Source organism: Rhamphochromis longiceps, linkage group LG22 (assembly GCF_057381845.1).
Source record: "Rhamphochromis longiceps isolate RC_006_pf linkage group LG22, R_longiceps_female_GT1.1, whole genome shotgun sequence".
NCBI lineage: Eukaryota > Metazoa > Chordata > Actinopteri > Cichliformes > Cichlidae > Rhamphochromis > Rhamphochromis longiceps.
This window is the reverse complement of record NC_140577.1, coordinates 21,938,200-21,957,847: the sequence shown is the minus strand read 5'-3', so window position 1 is coordinate 21,957,847 and position 19,648 is coordinate 21,938,200. Positions and strand designations below refer to the sequence as shown.

Sequence of the window (19,648 nt, the reverse complement as noted above, 5' to 3'; positions counted from 1 at the left end):
AACTGCTGACTCTTTAGTGAATCAATGAGTAAGTGAGAAACTTGGCGTCAGTGCACCCAGATGGAAGGAGCGAGGAAGCACAAACGAGCATGTGTTTATGTGTCTCTGCTTAGTGTCACTCATTTTCTCCTAAACTTCTGCCTGTCGTGATTTCTCTGAACACTCAGTCCACCTCTGCTGTCCTCTCCGTGCTGCCTCTGGATTTGTTTACTCAACAAACCCTCCTTTGCATGGGCATGAGGCCTTCACTTCCTGCCTGGGCTTATTTCTATGGCAACAGAAAAAAAAAGTGGGAAAGCAAGACTCATAGCTGGGCGTGTCCAGAGACTCTGAACCAGCAAAACTAATAGAGTTTGGAGCTTTAAAGGAATGTAAATCAGGACTGGGGAGAGAGCATGAAGTGGGACACTGGAAGCAGAGCAGACAGGGTGAGGAGAGCTTTCTCTCTGTGCCTGTATCACAGGTGCTGCCATTGTCACATCTAGGTGGATTCCCTTTTACTTAACTCACCTTACGAGTGATTAATTGAAGCCACTAAGGACCGCACCTTGACATACCTCACAGTGCAGACACGCCTGTCCACACACACACACACACACACACACACACACACACACACACACACACACACACACACACACACACACACACACACACACACACACACACACACACACAGTAAACACCAATGACTGGTACAGACATGTTTACTGAGTGAAGAGATGACAGTGCCATCTGTAGGTCAGCTGTGGTTACTGCAGACTGAATACTTTGTATTCAAGGATAAAAGACTGGCTGGGCTTTAGTGTTGTTTTTCATTGAAGTGTGCAGTTTAATGTTAAGTGTAAGGAGGATATAGTAGCAGCAGGAAATGCAGTTCAACTGCAAGACTTCTCTGTTTTGTAGCTGAGATTCATCCCTGAATCTGGATCTAATAAGATACTCATTTGGATCCTGTGTTTTCCCACAGTTTGTGTCTGTTAGAGACCAGGAAATGCATATAACACACAATGGATGCACAGATATCACAGGCCTTGAAAGTGGATTTTAAATCAGGCCCTCCACAAGATAATTTCACAATATTCATAATATTTCATGATATTGTTCCAAGGCCCCATGAATAAAAAGTACAACTAAACTGATGTATGGATGCAATCAGTTGTTTTAAAGGTATGTAAGTATTTAGGTTAGCAGAGAAACACAACAGTGAGTGCCCAAACATCTAATTGGCAGCAGCTTCATTTTGGCAATGATCCCAAACACACTGCCAATGCAGTAAGAACACAGCTGGATAAAAAAAAAGCACACAATGACATCTGATCAGTTATGGATTGGCCTTCTCAGATTGAAGCAGTGTGTGATCACATTAGATCATCAGAAATAGAGCTTTGAATGTCCATCAAAAAGACTGGAGAACTATTCCTGAAGACTATTTAAAGAAATTACATGAAAGTTTGTTTAGGAGAGTTCTTGCTGTGTTAGACTTTTGACTGTTGTCCAAATATTGACTTTCAAACTCGATTTTTGCTTCATAGACGATATATCCCTGTATGTTTACATGTGCTTCAATAAACTGTTGCAACTATTTATATTTTGCTAGGAAAATGGCAAAGAAATTAGGTTGGATTTAAGACTTTTGCACAGTAAATGACAATTTTATCATTTCACAACAATTCAGTAGTTGAGAGATTTCCAATATAGATAAAAATGTTGATACACATGGCCAGCTAACTACACTGCCTTGCTACCTGTAGATCTGGAGTCTATTTCCTCCTTTCCATCCAATGCAGTGCCACCCCTGGTGCCCTTTATGCACCAGATCTCACTCTGTCCTGCATGGTGCTTTTTGAGATCTACCCACCTTTTAGGCAACAGTCTGAGAAACTATTATTATGTAGGACTGTGGGCAGAAATTGGCATAATTTCCATGGGAAGAAAATGATGGTACAAATATGCCAGTCACTGGTAAATTTCCACCAGCCACTGGTGGCTCCAGCAACTTTTGGACCACAATTATGTGCCTTGCTAACATTTAAAGAGCCATTTTCTGGAGGAAATGCACCGAAGCAGTTCTAAATTCTGCAGTGGCATCGCCTCTGTGGAGAGGGGGTATCAGAGATGCCCTGTGGGCTAGATTCAATCTAGCACATCTAGATTGCTAACTTAATCTAAGGCTAGATTGAGTTAGCAAATTAGCTTACTTTGAGCTCTCTCAATGAAAGAGGGCATTTATAAAAATCATCTTTCTCTGGAGCCATCATCACTCTGTGACGTTATTACAGTACTGGCCTACATTAGGCTATAATGTCTGTCAGCAGAGGGCGATGTTTCACACAAGCAGTGCAGTGTGGGGACTGGGACAGCTGCAGATCAGATGTCTCCACTCTCTAAATTACAGAGTGACAACTTTGTTTTAATGACTCATAAAGACCCGCATTTTTTCTGCAGCCTTGTTTGTGACTTGTACTTGTGTTGCGTTGAACTGAGCGATGCTAATCCAGAGATCACCTCCATATGGGCTCTGTTTTTTGCGCTTTCTTTCATGTGTGCAGATGCCCATGCATCTCTGTCACAGTTTTCAAGCTACTTAAATCCCTGAGTGTTATCTTCTGTGCAGCTCAGTGATCTTAAAATCTCAAGTCATTATGCTTCCTCAGTGTCATTATGTGACCTGGCGTGCAGACAGCTGCTATCAAACTTGGCAGATCAAAGGGTCTCCCTCTCAATACGCACACTATCCTTTACACTGCCCTCTTTATTTCTCTATCTCCCTATCCACTCTCTCCCAAACCTTCAACAAGGGCCATAGCATGGCCTCTAATATTTTCCAGATGTTGAGTACCTCCCTTCCTCCCTTTCTCTACTCTGTTCTTAACGGGTCGATTGAAAAATAAGGGCTGTGCTGCCATCCTCCCCCTTCTTTCCCTTCCTGCGTTACCCCTTCCCCAGCTATTTCAACATATCTCAAGTCAGACATGAGAAGCTGGAGCTCCCCCAGAGCAGAAATGCTTTAGCAGGACGTGCTGATGTTGTTGTTGTAATCAGCTGTTTCGTCAGTGGTGTATTTTTGTAACAGCAGCTGTTTGTGATATGTGTGCTTTTTTTTTATTGCTTTCATTTGATATTAACCACGTTTTTCTTTGAGCAGAGTGATGCTGACAGTATTTGTCCCTTGTTTCTTTTGCTCCTTCTCTGCCCGTGATGGGAACCAGCTGGAAGAATTGAACTAAGGGTGGGTGGGGGTGGGGTGGGGTTGACCACTAGGATGTAAAAGGTTAGCACCTGGGCCCCAGGCAGGCAAGGGCGGCCGTGTGCTCTTATGGTTATTCTTCGATCGTTTTTACCTTCATCTTTTAACTTACTGAAAGTCTTCAGTTGCAGCAACATGTCAGCACAGTTGCAGACACGTGCTTCCATCTCTCTCTAAGTGCAGTAACACACTCACACACACACACCATGGACTAGATTCCCAGCTCATAACAATCACAGCAGCTGTTGCTCATGTAAACCAACTTCACACACACACACACGCAATCCCACCTCCTCACTCTTTCTTTCCCACCACTTGATTTCCACTCCTGGATTTATATCTGGCTTTATTTTGGCATCTTGAAGGACCTGAAAAAAACATTAACGTACTTCCAACACCCCTTCTAAATGCAGCACTTGTGCTTATCGTCCTGCAAAAGTGCACAAATTGACCGCCGTGCTTTCTGGTCTCAGTGCAGAGACAATCTGCTATTTGTTATTTCGAGAACTGCTTGACTTTTACCTACAGCCCCCACTGATTCCTGAGATGAAGTCTAGAAGTGAGCAAGTCCCATGCTGTGGTACACTACAGAGACATTGTCTCTGTGATTCAAGGCAGATAAAAGTTTGACGGGAGACACAATAAGATGCACATGTTCGAAGTAGTGTGACCGCCTGCAAGTTTGTGGCTTTGTGTGAGGCTCATTAGTCCCTACCTTCAGAGTCCTGCTGTGTTTGAAGCATTTTTGTATGCTCCTAAAAGTTTTCAATCACTTGGAAATGTCCTTGTTTCAAACAAAAAGCATATCTTGTTTTGATTTAATGAAGTATACTTGCTCAGATTCAATAAATCATTTATGTTGTTGTCTATGTTGGTGCATAGGAGGCCCATTTTCACTAACAATCACTCCAGTTTTTACAGCACATTGTTGTGTATGAATGCAAGTTTTAAAATCTAAAATTATGTCAAAGTTGACTTCCCCAACACATCTGAAAACACACACACACACACACACACACACACACACACACACACACACACACACACACACACACACACACTCATTCATAAGAAGCTGATTCAACACCTGAAGACTGTGCAATGAGTAATGTAACACTCCTCAATGACCTACATACAGTACGCTGCAGTATTAGCTCACGTTACTTACTAGCAGTGACCTGGATATTCTTTATGTTGTGCGCGCGTGCACACACACACACACACACACACACACACACACACACACACACACACACACACACACACACACACACACACACACACACACACAATATGTTAAAGTGCAGACAGAGATACGAGCTCGTCTCTCCCCTCTCTTTGTCGTTTTAGTGGAAGTAGGTATTTCTCTCGCTTCTCTGCTCTGAGACTGAAATGTCATTAAACAGTGAGAGGCCCCATTGGCGGGAGAAGGAGGTGATGAAAGGACTGGCTGGTGAAACTGGTCTGCAGCCCCAGTGGTGGGCAGCTCTGTTCGAGGGCCTCAATGGAACCTGTTTTGCCAGTCTTTGTAAATCTGGGTCAGCTCTAAAACACTCGTATCCCTCTCTGCTCTAACTTTAATCACACTGTTTGTCTTTTCCTCCTTTGTTCATCTCTCATTTTGTCTGTCTGAACTCTCTGGGAAATCTCGATCATGATCTGATGCTACAGTAGAGTCCACATGGACTGATGAAATCGTTGTGTATTCCCTTTGACTTTGAGACAGCCCAGCTGACTGCCATAAACCAACTGGCTGGTCCCAGTATGTCTGGGGGCCAGATCGCTGAGTGCTTTCTCAATGTGTGTGTTCCTTGGAGAAGAGAAAGAAACACTAGAAAGACATGGATACAGGGTAGGCAGGGATGTAGAAACACTATAGAAAGATAGCCAAACAGGAAATGACCTCCCAGAGAGAGGGGGGCTTCCCCATGGGTTGTATTTCTCTCTCACACACACAAACATACACAGACACTCTCACACACAGAGACCTATAACATCTGATGATGTCTACCAACAGTTATGCATGAGAATGAGGCCAGTCAGGGGACGTGCTTTTGGTCTGTGCTGCTCAGTTTAGAGACCGCTCCATCACTTGTATCTCAAGCCTTATTGAAGTATGATATCTTCAATGCCTTTGACTTTAACCTCGAAAGATTTGAGCAGGCACATTGTTACCATGGCAGATGAATCTTTAGCCACATCAGTTTGCTAACTTCAGAAGAAAACATGTTATTTACATAAAAAAGAGAACTGGAGTGATCACTATGTAGCCTGGGTCATGATTCAGAGCATCAGCCTAAACAGCAATGATGTACAAGAGTGTGCTAAGCTAGTATGAAGCGTAGGACTACCCGATTATTAGTATTATTTAATCCTTCATTTAAACAGGTAGTCTCATATAGATCGATATCTCTTTTCCAAGAGACACATGTACAAAAAGAATGTGCAAAAATAGAGACAGACAGCTACATAATAAAAAGACATTTTTAAAAAATAAAAAAAACATGTGCAACAATAGCTGCACATAGACAAATGAAATGTTCCAGTGAAACCAGAGAATGCAGCACATTTCCTTTGTGACTCACCCTATTTATAAGCAGTAAAATATTTTAAATCCAGTTTTTCCAAGTTTCAGAGTGAATGAGAGTTACAGCTAATGGTAAAAAGTCCTGCGACCTGACATTGTAAGTACTCTGTTTAAATTCAGTCACAGACTGGGGGTAAGCAGGCAATCTTTGCAGCAAAGCTGTGTAAATAAACATCCTGTGCTGCTCTCTTCAATTTGCTAAGGAGCACCATGCCACATTTTCATTTAACATCCAGTGCTACACCTTGCCGGGCCCTCTATCGCCTTCAGAACTGCAAAGATTCAGCAAGGTGCTGGAAACATTCCTCAGAGATTTTGGTCCATGTTGATGTGACGTCGTCAAACAGGTGCTGTAGATTTGTCGGCTGCACATCCCAAAAGTATTAAATCGGACTGAGATCTGGTGGCTGTGGAGGCCATTTGAGTACAGTGAACTCATTGTTATGTTAAAAAAAACAGTTTCAGATGATCTGAGGATGGTGATGTGGCGGGTTATCCAGTTGGAAGCAGCCATCAGAAAATGGGTACGCTGTGATTATAAAGGGAGAACATGGCCAGAAACAATACTCAGGTAGCCTGCGACAGTTAAACAATCCCGTTTGTATTAAGGAACCAAAAGTGTGCCAGGAAAATATCCCCCACATCATTACACTAGCAGCCTGAACCATTAATACAAGACAGAATAGATCCATGCTTTAATGCTGTCAAATTGTAACCCTACCATGTGAGTGTTGCAGCAGTTTCCTGTTAATATCTGACACGAGCAGCACCCGGTGTGGTCTTCTGCCGCTGTAGCCCATCTGCTTCCAGAGTCGACATGTTGTGCTTTCCACGATGCTCTTGAGTTGTTGTTACTTTCCTGTCAGCTTGAAGCTGTCTGACCATTCTCCAGTGACCTCTGGCATCAACCAAGACATTTCTGCTGCTCACTGGATATTTTCTTTTTTCCGGACCATTCTCTGTAAACCCCTGAGATGGTTGTGTGGGAAAATCCCAGCAGATTGACAGAGATTTTGTTGTTGCTGAGAGAAAGCTGAAAAATCTAACTGACACAATAGTGCTAAGTGTTGACAAATTTAAAATCATGGGCAACCTGACAGGTTATGGAGATGAAGGGACTTGTGACCACAAAAGATTTGGTAAGCACTGGTACAGGAGTTAAACATGCTAAATTGGGGAGCCTGGGGTGGTCAGACATCCTTTACTGGGAAACTCTTTGCTTTCTTCACTTTTTTATTTTAAATATATCTATGCGACTAATAATATATGAACTCAAAAGACTGGTGCTGATTAAAGATACAAAGTATTTTAATTGGGACTGCGATGTTCAATCTATTTGATTTGTCACAATGTCTGTATGATAGTTACAAACATGCAACTCTGACACACATTTTCATTCATTTTTAGATAGTAACAGTAATGTTAATGACACGCTTTATTTACCACTGATAATTTGGTTCTCTACGTGTAAAACAGCTGCCATGATGTAATTTTTTTATTTAAATTGAATAAATGAAAGCTTTATTAGGAAAAAGAAACATAATTACAACAAACCATGTGATTAAATGTTCAATAAGTTTATTAGCTACTACACCAACCCCCACATGGTTTCCCTTGTGCCACCCCACTGAAAAATCCTAGAATCGCCCCTGGATTTAAGCTCTTTGCCTCGTATTTGCAGATGTCTTGGCAGCAACATTTCAGAGCGGCCCTGAACACGAACCTCCGCGCACACTGCAGCTAATGATTCCTCCGTCTGCAAAACCGTGCGCTAAATATTCGCACGCTTCACTCACTTTCTGCGAGACGATCTCTAACTAAGATCTGGCACCTCTCTTCGCCTGTCTTAACACACGCTTTAGAATTCCTGCACTGCAAATGCGAACCATCTGTGCTCCCACGAAGCAACAAAAGGCGTGTTAATGAGAAAATGGTAAATCGGCTGAGCTGCATGTTGGTGGTATTCCTACTGTAGCAGAGAGAGAGAGGGGAAACATGCATTCAACATTCATTAAACTTTTTTTTTTACTAAGCTTGTTTCATGAGTGACTGCTCTGCTCTGCCCGAACCGTTCTGCAAGAGAGAGAGCTGAAATTTTCGGGGTTCCCTGGGGATTCCGTGGGAAGGAAATCTTGCTGTCTGCTTTGTCCATATACCAGATCTCAGACCCCCGGTGAAGGAGGGGGCGCGCAAAAACTCGGTCAAAGGGTTTCTCAATCTCCGTCACTGCACGCCGTGTGTGTCTCATTACCTGCGTGCACGCGCAGATCTCTTCTGGATCTCTGCGCACATCTGGTTTTGGCGGGGTCGCAGAGTTGCGGGGGAGGGACTTTCAGTGAGTTTGAGTGTGTGAGTGTGCGATCGTGCTCAGCGTCTGAACTCTAATTCGCAGCAGATGACCACTTGGGGGGATGTAGGCTTTACTTGAGGAGGTGGCTGTTCCCTCGGACAGCATCAGAGCGCATTGGGCAAGTTCACGCGTTCCATAGATGATGCTGCTCAGCGATGGCGCTGCGCGCTTGAAATGTACACTTTACAGAGCAACAAGTGAAATATGGAAGAGTCCAGCGTGACAGAGGAGAGGGGCGACTGCACCTGAAACGCACAAAGCGAATGCCGCTTCAGATCCGGGCTGTGCCGGCCGCGCTGTGGGAATGGATACCAGCAGTTTCCTGGTGGGGATGTGCTTTTTCCTGCTGTCGCTTAATGGGTTTCTGTCCTCCTCGCTGGCGACGGGCTTTTGCCCAAACCTCTGCGACTGTCAGCATTCACAGCATCTCATGTGCACCAATCGCGGATTGCGCACTGTGCCCAAACCCACTGCGCAGATGCCCGAGGAAGTGCAGATTTTCAGCCTTGGGGGCAACTTCATCTCTAACATCTCCGCCTTTGACTTCACACGGTACAGTAACCTCGAACGGTTAAATCTGCAGTACAATCAAATAAGAGTTATTCACCCAAAAGCATTTGAGAACCTTCCCAAATTGGAAGAGCTGTACTTGGGACATAATCTTTTAACAGCTATACCCGCGGGAAGTTTGCAGCCCCTAAAGAAATTGACTATTCTCTATGGAAACAACAATGCAATTAAGAAAATCACACCGGGACTGTTTTCCAACCTGGATAATCTTATTAAATTGCGCCTGGATGGCAACTCTCTAGAAGTTCTGCAGGACTCTGTTTTTAAGAGTTTGATCAATCTACATTATCTTCATCTGGAATCCAACAAACTGCAGCACATTCACAGAAACGCTTTCTCTAAACTGACCAGCCTACGCTTTTTAAACCTGGCCCACAACAAGCAATCAGCCATGCGCAATGTCCTCACTTTCTCTCATCTCAAAGCTTTGACGACGTTGCTGCTGTCTGAGAATGAAATTCGTCATATTGGCAACCATGTCTTCCAAAACCTGAAAAAACTGTCCAAGCTTTCCCTCAGCAACAACAAAATCTCCCAAATGGACAGTGGTGCTTTGAGGGGCCTGTCGAGCCTCACCGAGCTTCTGATTGACGGCAACGAACTGGTGGGAATTCCTGCCGTCCTCCTCGACCCCCTGGAGCGTGTCGAGGAGCTGGACTTCAGCCGCAACCGGATATCCAGCGTGGACTCTCTGGCTTTTTCAAGACTTAAACACCTAAGAGTGTTGAAGCTGAAGGACAACTTTCTCACCAGTCTGTCTGGGGACATGTTTACCCTCAACAGCGTACTTTACGACTTGGATCTCCAAGGCAACAACTGGACATGTGACTGTCGCCTGGAGCAACTGAGAGAATGGATTGCTGCTGCACACTCTCAGGGCAAACTGCTGACTGTGTTTGTGCAGTGTCATTACCCAGCAACTCTGAGGGGGAAATATCTGGACTATGTGAACAGCTCCCAGCTGCAGCCCCTTGGGAACTGGACTCACTTGTGTACAAGTCAAGCTAGGCCTGAGGAGAGCAGGGCAGGGGCAGTACTAGTGAAGCTAGGGAGCACTGAGAGAGGAGAAAGAGATTCTCGGTTGCCAGAGGGCGGAGAGAGGACAGATGAAGAAGCTCAGAAAGGTGTGAGAAAGAGAGGGGAAGTGGAAGAAACAGGACGTTTAAGACCGGTGAACAGGGGTGGAGTCATGGTATGGAAAAATGGAGAGCAGAGGAAAAAAGAGGGACAGGAAGAGGTGGGGATCCAAGGAGACCAAGGAGGTCCAGAGGTGGCAGAACCTTCTTCTTTCCTGGACAGAAGGAAACCAAAGAAGAAGCTACGGCCTGCTGCAGAGGCAGCTGGGAAACGGGTTAAGGGGAGAACGAGGTCAAAAGTTATTTTCAAACCCAGTCCATCAGCCACAATTAGCCAAGCAAGCATCGGGCTAACCACCACTGTGTCTGTTCACTCAGGAGAGCAGTTAGATCTCCTTAGGTCGGATCAGGATGACACCCTACCTGTCATTACAGACCCTTGTGTTTTCAACCGCCATTTCATCACTAATGTGTCCGTGCATCACGTCACATCTAATACCGTCACTGTGTACTGGACCACCAGGGATCATCACCGCTACACACCAGGGCCCGGGCCAGGTCTTGATGAAGTCCACTACCGGGTTCTGTTTGACAGGTTTGGCACCCAGGATCGTTTCCCCCGCTACGTTTACGCCCACGGCGCGGCTCGCTCCGTGACCCTCCAAGAGCTCAGCTCAGATGTGACCTACATGGTCTGCGTGGAGGGAGTGGTCGGAGGTTCCGTGTGTCAGGTCGCACCACGCGACCACTGCACGGGGCTGGTCACCCTATCTGAGGCAAATGGCCGTGGAGCTACGCTGACCTCTGACCTCCAGCTGGTGACGGTGGCGATGCTCACCGGGAATGCTGTGCTGCTGCTGGTCATCGGCGGGGTGTGGCTGGGGAGAAGTCTGAGGAGAAAGTTGCAGAGGAGGAAGTCAGCTGTGCACGTGCGCCACATGTACTCCACCAGGCGACCGTTTCGCACCGCAATGGCCACGGCGTCCGTCTCCACCGACTTCACCAGCTACCAAAGCAGCCGGCCAGCACGGCTCGCGCCGCTAGAGGAGGGGGATCTCATCGAGTTCCCTTGCGACCGCTTTCTGGACAGCAGCAGCGTTCGCAGAGAGAGCGAAATGCAGAGATTCTCTGACTAGAACCATTAAAACTCCAAATTAGCTTTAAAAAAATGTTGACACTGAAAAAAATGGGAATTGCTTCATGTTTCCATCTGTGATTTAGCCTTTTTAACACAAACTCCTCTCAGCTGAGCTCATGAGACACCAGAGGAAGTCCATTCCCTCTGACTTCCCCTTTCCCAGTTTGGACCCTTCCTCTTTAATTTTCTTGCTTCTGTGAGTCTACATGCATTGTTTTTCTTTTTGTTTGTTTTTTTGTTTTTTGTGTACGTGAATGATGTACCACTGATTTCAACTACGGTGCTAATATTCAGTTTGCAGACATCATATTGTCTCATATTTGTACAGTGTGTAACGATGGCTGCTGGGTGGCAGAAAAATCTCCTGTTTTGTACCACATCTACCGTATTTTATACTTTTATAAGGAACTTTGTATCATTTTGCATTACATGACAAAGTAAAAATCCCCAACAATGTGACTGATTTGTCATTTGAGTGCATGTGTTATTGTATCTGCGGGTCCTAAAACCCAGACTGTACATAAGACTGAGGACGAGAGCAGCAACAAAACATTAAAGAAGTGAGTGAGTGAGCTGTGTGCGTGTCAAGATGAGGTCTGGCAATAGTTAGGCAGTCCCTTTGTTTGAGTCTACAGGGTGGAGTGCCTCCTACATTCAGTTCAAATCTCACACACACACACACACACACACACACACACACACACACACACACACACACACACACACACACACACACACACACACACACACATTGACAATTGTCTGCACACAAACTTTTCATAGCATCAGACAGTCAAGATGTTAGACATTAAAGCTTCTTGGTTTGTGACAGCTGACCTTAAAGGGACAGTTCACGCCAAAATCAAAACTGCATATTTTTCGACTTGCCTGTCTGTCATATTTTTGGTTGTTTGTTTATTTGTGTTTTAGTCCATGTAGATTCCTTCCATTGAATATAATGGAAGCGAATATGGCGGGCATATGTTTAGACACAAGATTTGGGAAAATCAGTACAGATATTACAATAATAACGCATAACTTCTTGAAAGCAGCTGACTCACAGTGTTGCAGACATCCAGAGTCTCAAACATGTCCATGAATGCCTCATCAGGCAAGTTGTAATAAAACATTTTTTTAAGATACTGAAACTAGTATTCTTTCCTTTATATTATTATCTTATTTCAGTTAGTTTCCAAGTTCACAAAATCATTTCACTTAGCTTTAATTTCTTTCAAAATGCCATTTTCAATTTTTATTTTAGTCAACTCAAGGTTTATTTTTTAATAATATTTATTTTCTTTAGTTTCGTTTCAGTTAACCATAATAACCTTGGAGCTAGCATATGAGGGTGGACATCGCGCCTCTAGTCATGGATAGATGCATGCATAACGACCCCACAGCGAAGCTTGTGGATATATTTGAGTAACTAGGTCATAAATCCTCAAAAGAGTTTAGTAAAATACATTTTGGGGGGACTTTAAGCATCACAAGAAAAGTATTGCTTACTTTTACTATTTTCAAGAGAAGCCAGTCATGTCTGTGGCTGATATTTTCAAAAACTGGTTAACAATAGGTTACATTTTGGGAGAACTATCCCTTGAAGTCTGGGACACTTTTGTTAGTAGTTGCCCAGTTATCCAGGATCTCAGCAGACTTTGAGGTGGTACACCCTGCACAGGTAGCCAGGCCATCACAGGGCTGACCTTCACATCTCCACAGGAAGAACATGCAGAAAGTTCATCTTAAGTCTTTCTGTCTGTGTATGAGACGAGACAGAAACAATCCTGGTCACACTTTGATGACTACTCTTATTTTTGCTCTCACTAATAAAAACAGTCACTAGATGGCAGGATAGACCGCACCACAAGTACAGAACCACAGTGTCACTGCTCACAGCCACCAGCTGACCAAAATTAAAGGCAAACAAATATGAATCTGACAGATCTGACGTTGTAAAAACACATTTCAATGATTCACAAAAAGATACCAGAGTAATATTTTTTTTTTAATTTTTGCATTAGGTTTACAGCGATTGTCAGCGTCTTTACAGTACAAAAAGTGTAACTTCTGTGTAAATTTAATTAAACTAGCAGGGACTGAGACATGAAGTGTAGTTTATAATTACTCAGTGACTCAAGGCAGTCACAAAAAAGTGCCTTAAAGAAAATACTGTTTTCAGTAGCTTTCCAACACAGTTGCAGGTTTAATTAACTAATATTTACAAATCAATGAAATGGGAAATTTTAGGATAAAATATTTATCTTATAATTTGAATTACCTGTAGAAAAAACACCCAAAACAACAAAAACTTTGTTGTGTTATTTAAGGTAAGCTGCCTCTGCTCAAAAATGGAAAAAGGTGCACTTGGAGCTGCCCAATTAAAACAAACAAAAAAAAGTTATAGTCTCTTTTTCTGAATTAGTGCAAGATATGCCAGAGAATGATACTAAAAAGATGTGTCATGACTGTGTGTGTGCATAGCGAGTAGGTAGGAGGCAACGTTAGGCTCATGTCAAAAGAAAACAGACATTATCTGAATAAACACAGGATCCAGTTGCCATCACAGTTTTAACAAGGCTTTCAGAAAGTGCATTTTATGCACCTGTTTGGAGAAATGAAGCGACAGATCTCTCTCTCTCTCAGTAAGTGTTTCTGATCTTCTCACAGAAAATCTGCTGATCGTGTTGAAAAATACCTCAAGCGTTCACATGGATTTATAAAATCCCAATCCTATCCAGTTTGGGATTTCACCTATACGTTGCAGGCTAGTGTCCGGGCTGGAGGTCGTGGCCTGAATCGCCTCCAGACGTCGAGGAAGTGGAGATGCTGTTATGTTGGATGGCTTGCAGATCAAACCCAGGACCTGCAGGGGTGGGACTTCTTCCAGGGCTCACCCCTGCAGCTGGACATAGAGACAGCTGTCAAAGTCACTTATAAAGTTCTGACTCTCTGCTTTTTGGTGTTGGAGATTGTAGGCATCAAATAAAAAGCCACGGCATTTGAGATTAAATGAAAATAGCTCCTTTATTTTAACAATTGAATACTGTACATACATGTATAAAGAACAGTAGAAATATATGAATATGAAATGTGCCAATATTGCATCTCTCTTTGTTCTAAGAAACTCTTGACACATACGTCTTTGTCTGCTTAGGCCACAGCGTTTCACTTTTTAAATATCTTTCGTTACAGGTCAGTTTCAGTCACTGTTTGACATAAACTTGAAGCCGCCTGTGGAGTGCAAGAAAGGCAACTTGTTCCCTGCTAGCTTCATGCAAGGCAAAACAATGCTAGTAGCATGGTACTACAAGTTATCTCAAATACCATTGCGGTGTGGTTCATTAAAACAGAAGCACAAACTTGATATTCCTTTAAATTAAATCAAGAGTGCAGTGCTTTTTTCCTCCTGATCTCTTCAAAAGTGCATTGCTAATTTTTTTGGACACAGCGGGGTTTAAAGCAACAGTTACTTTACTCTTTTGTGCTGTTTGTTTAGCACTTTAAGACACAGTTTAAAGTGGACCTATTATGCTCATTTTTCATGATAATTCCTGTTTGTCCCTTCGTCTCCCTCCCCTTTTTAGTCAGCTTTCTGAAACAACTGTTGTGCCCAGAACAGAAGGTTTGAAAAGCAGGTTGGGTGGGGTTTCTGTGCTCACAGCCATGGCTGCATACCTGACATAACCACATAAGGATATCCCCTCTCTTGACATCATACACATCCATGTCCATGAGGAAAAAACAAATTCTTTGCTCACATGTACATACATAAAAAACTGGTACCAATTTTAATAACAGTGCGTATATATGACAGAAAATAGGAGAAAGCATAATAGGTCCACTTTAAGGTCCTCGGTGTGTAGAGCAGTGGTTCTCAAAGTGGGAGCACCAGGTGTCTGCATCCAAAAGTCAAAGGGCAAATAATTTGCAAAAAAATAATTTTATAATAAAAAGTGCATATTTACAGATGGGGACATTTACTCCTGCCTGTGTTATCTTTGGGCTGACAGAAGCTCGCCATCAGATGTGATTGTGACACATCACGTCAGTCTATCATCAGCTATCACACACTTTTCTCAGGGTGTAATTAACCATTCCAGCTGTTCGGCTTCTTGTCTTTTTGACATGCGGGCTAGCAAGTAGCTTTAATTATTATCTATATTAAGTCAGCAGGTAAAGCTGCATTTAAATCAGAAAATATGAGGGGTTTCTTAGGACATTTTCTCCCCTCTTAGGGGTTCTTGGCCTCGAGAAGTTTAAGAACCCCCTGTGTAATAGCGAGTGCATGTGTAATTGTGGGTACACAAGGTTTAATGTGTGAATTACACCCTCAGTGGTGGATGGAGATGACTGGTGTCAGGCATCTGGAAAAGCTGGTGAGATTTCTACACAGGGTTACAGGGAAGGGGGGTTTTACTCACTGGGGTACCCCTGTGCCTCCCTCTGCCGAGCAGTGACAGGACAGTCCTTGTGGGTGAGCAGAATCTGCTTCAGCTGACCCACCTCCGACTTCAGTGACGTCACCTCGTTCTGGAAGCAAACACAGTGAAATGGTAAGCACTCTCGAAGTGTAGGTTGTGTTGATGTGAGTGTGTCTTGTGCTCAGAGCACATCCCACCTGTAGCTGAAGGTTTGTGTGCGTCAGCTCTTCAGCTTTCTTCTCCAGTGATGACACCCACAGCTTCCTCTTCTGTCGGCAGCGGGTGGCTGCGGCCCGGTTACGTTCCAGAAACTTCTGCCTTCGCTCGTCGGGGTCCTGCTCTACTGTCCTCCTTCGACGGTTTCCGCTTCCTCCTACACCACCTCCGCTGCAGCTACCGCCTGCCTGCACTGCATGAGTGTGAGATGGCTGGGAAGGCTGCATCTGCTGTGCAACTGGTGATAACTGCAGAACAAAAACAACAACTTTTTCAAGTAACTGTGCTTGAATGCACAAAAAACCCAGCCATCGTTAAATATAAAGCATTATACCTGCGCAGGAGCAGACAGTGGAGGTGCAGGCGGTGAGCCTGGGTGTAAATGTGAAGGCGGTGATTGGTGAGCCTGAGCGTGAGGTGGTAAATTCCCTGCCTGGTGCAGCTGGTGGCTCTGGGTGCTTCCAAGATGCTGTGGGTGGGGAGCATGGCACCGCTGTTGGTAGGTAAGAGGCACAGGCGGAAGCTGTGAGGGATGAGGCTGAGGATGATGATGATGGTGGTGCTGCTGTTGTGGTTGTTGTTGTTGTTGTAGTGGAGGTGTCTGGTGACGCTGTGGCATCATCTCTATCATGTGGCCCATGGGTGGCACATTGTTACTGATGGTGATCATTCCTGGGTGGTGCTGTTGATAATGGTGGCCCAATGTCTGCTTGGATCTCTGAGCCGAAATAGATAATAAACAAAAAAAGAACAAGTTAATTAATCATGTGATGCTATTAAAAAGTTAAATTATTATCACTTCTATGTGCAATGATTTAGAAATCTGAAGAGATCTAACCACTATCCACTCTGATATCAGCCTCTGAACTGTGTTCAGAGGATAATAAGTATATACTAGTAACCAGATTAAGAAAATACAAACAATTAACGTGAATTCAACTGAGGAAGACTTTCCTTTTCTTTTTCATGTTGGATTATAAAGATATTTATTTACCCCTTTCATGGTCAATATGTTAGAGAATGCTCAGAAGCCCTATAACCACACAGAAAGGCCATAAAACTGCAGTTCCTCAAATGACCACACGAGGCTGGCTTGCACAGTGAGACAATCCCAACAGACAACTGTTCAATTCAGTTCAACTGTATTTATATAGCACCAAATCCCAACAACAGTCGCCTCAAGGTGCTTTATAATGTAAGTTAAAAACCCTAGAATAATTCAAAGAAAACAGAGAAAACCCCAACAATCAGATGACCTATGAGCAAGCACTTCGGTGACAGTGAGAATGAAAAACTCCCTTTTAACAGGAAGAAACCTCCAGCAGAAACAGACTCGGGGAGGAGCGGCCATCTACCGTGACCAGTTGGGGGCAAGGGGAGGAAGACAGGACAAAACCACACTTTGGAGGAGAACCAGAGATGAATAATAGCTCACGATTCAATGCAGAGTGTGTGAAAACACATAGGAACGGTGAAGAAGAAACACTTGGGAAGTTCCCAGCAGCCTAGAGCTATTGCAGTGAAACTAAAGGAGGATTCAGCGTGACCTGATCCAGCCTTGACTATATGCTTTGTCAAAAAGGAAAGATGACTATGTTAAAACGCCCAACTTAACAGCATTAAAAAGCAAGATTAAACTCTTCTGAAAGAATGGTTTTGGTCTCTGTGAATACTCCCCTAATAGAAATTGTATTGCAGTTTCATTTCTTTGTCATTCTTCTAATTACACTTTTAAAGTTTGCTGGGAAGTAGCTAGCCGGTCGTCACGGCAAAGCTACGAGAGCGTCTCTCAGCATGGGCCCGAAAAAAGTTCTGTCAGCCGAGGAAGGAGACGATATTAAGAAGTCGCTGGAGTTTATGACAGAGGAGATTTCTACTGTCAAACTGCAGCAGAAAGCCATCCTGGACCTGGTCGAGGAAGTTAAGGCTCTCCGCATCCAGAACGCCGAGAAGGATCGGCGGCTGGCGTACCTGGAGAACAGAGTGGCGGATTTGGAGCAGTACACCCGGATGAACGATGTTATCATCACGGGGCTTCGCATCAAACCCCGGTCATACGCCCGGGCGGTCGCCACTGACAATGTAGGAGGGCCAGGAGAGGAAGATGTCAACTCCACGGAGCATCAAGTGGTTACCTTTCTACGGTCCAAAGGTGTGGAAGTGGATTATAACAACATTGAGGCTTGCCACCCTCTACCCCGAAAAAATGACAGTAACAAACCAGCCATCATTGTGAGATTTGCAAACAGAAAACAGAAAACAGCACTGTTAAAACAAGGAAGGAAACTGAAAGGATCCGATGTCTTCATGAACGAACATCTGATAAAAAGAAATGCGGACATTGCCAGGAAAGCACGTTACTTGAAGAAACAGGGAAAAATTCAAAATACATGGACCACCAACTGCAAAGTATTCATTAAACTCAATGGAACACCGGAACAAGCCAAAGTGTTGGTCATCAGAAATATGGAAGAGCTGGACAAATACTGAGGTCAACTTACTCTGGAGGTATGAATACACATGTGACGTGACACACAACACAACACATGGCACAGTCCAAAAGAACTTCATCTGCATCCGGCAACAATATCAACATAACTCATTGGAATTCTCTTTATGATAATCTGGAACTGAGAACATTTCGATACACAGACCATAATGTTCTAGACTTAGAAAAGGATATAGACCCGGAAAATAATTTCTTCTACAACATCAGCTGTAACTGCTGCTACTTCACTGATGAACAGTTTAAGCACACCATCAACACGGAAAATAAATTATCAATAATCCATTTTAATAGCAGAAGTCTGTATGCCAACTTCAACAATATAAAGGAATATCTAAATGAGTTGACAAATCCATTTGGAATTATTGCCATTTCTGAAACATGGATCAATGCGGAGAAAGGAATGGACTTTGGACTGGAGGGATATGAAGTGAATTTTGTAAATAGAAGGAACAAGAGTGGAGGGGGAGTAGCTGTGTATGTGGATAAAAACCTAAACTACAAGGTGGTAGAAAGTATGACAACTGTAATTGATAATTTACTAGAATGTATAACAATTGAAATTTATAAGGAAAAAGAAAAAAATGTAATAATTAGCTGTATATATAGAACACCTGGCTCTAGTATTCAAGTATTTAATGACTTCATAGAGGAAATATTCTCTAAAACAAATCAAAAAGTTATGTTTATCTGTGGTGATTTTAATATTGACCTGTTGAATCCAAAAAAGCATAAAATGACCGACGAATTCCTAAACACTATGTACAGTTTGAGTTTACATCCTAAAATAACCAGGCCTAGCAGAATTACACCACATTGTGCCACCTTACTTGACAATATTTTCACTAACAATATGGAAAACAACATTGTGAGCGGAATATTAATTAATGACATCAGTGATCACCTACCAGTTTTTGCAGTTTATGACACTAATTATAAGAAAAATCAGCATGAAGAACAACTGAGATACAGACGTGTAAGGACAGAAGAAACTATGACTGCATTTAAGAACGATCTATTAAATCAGGACTGGGACAAGGTGTACAAAGAAGCTGATATTGATATTGCATATGGCATATTTTTAAGAATATTCATGGAGTTGTACGATAAAAACTGTCCAACAATAAAATACAACAGAAAGCACAAATATTCAGATAGACCATGGCTCACTAAGGGTTTACAAAATGCATGTAAAAAGAAAAATACACTCTATAGGGAATACCTAAAACAAAGAACAAAAGAAGCTGAAAATAAATATAAAAAATACAAAAATAAGTTGACCAATATTATACGTGTATGTAGAAAGGAGTATTATAGTAAAATATTGAACAACAATAAACATAATATGAAAGGAATATGGGATGTTTTAAACGGTATCATTAAAAATAATTCTGGACAACAAAGTTATCCACAATACTTTATCGATAATGGCAATATTATGGAAAACACTGCTGATAAGGTCAACAGCTTTAATCATTATTTTGTAAATATTGGACCAAAACTGGCAGAACAAATTCCTGAGTCACTGCCATCA

At 43.0% G+C, this 19,648-nt stretch overlaps 2 protein-coding genes across 4 annotated transcripts in view; one reads left to right on the top strand and one right to left on the bottom strand.

The window, feature by feature from the left end:
* Positions 1-7,432: 7,432 nt before the first annotated feature.
* Positions 7,433-11,720, top strand: tril (TLR4 interactor with leucine-rich repeats). Its single transcript, XM_085396495.1, has one exon. It carries the CDS (start codon positions 8,492-8,494, stop codon positions 10,967-10,969), a length of 2,478 nt encoding a protein of 825 aa, XP_085252621.1. The 5' UTR covers positions 7,433-8,491; the 3' UTR covers positions 10,970-11,720.
* A 1,273-nt stretch (positions 11,721-12,993) lies between these two features.
* Positions 12,994-19,648, bottom strand: part of LOC146644074 (cyclic AMP-responsive element-binding protein 5-like) — a 22,647-nt gene continuing 15,992 nt past the window's right edge. For 2 of the 3 annotated variants that reach the window (XM_085396144.1, XM_085396145.1), the window contains 4 exons: positions 15,943-16,326; positions 15,590-15,856; positions 15,393-15,501; positions 12,994-13,873 (listed from right to left, as the gene is read on the bottom strand). In XM_085396144.1, the coding sequence (XP_085252270.1) occupies positions 13,737-13,873; positions 15,393-15,501; positions 15,590-15,856; positions 15,943-16,326 (897 nt within the window). In that variant the 3' untranslated portion in view covers positions 12,994-13,736. Of the gene's footprint in view, positions 13,874-13,926; positions 14,868-15,392; positions 15,502-15,589; positions 15,857-15,942; positions 16,327-19,648 lie in introns of those variants that run through there. The other variant, XM_085396146.1, reaches the window with a different exon arrangement.

Coding starts and splice junctions, on each gene's coding strand:
- tril (XM_085396495.1), top strand. CDS start 8,492: ATGGATACCAGCAGTTTCCTGGTGGGGATGTGCTTTTTCCTGCTGTCG.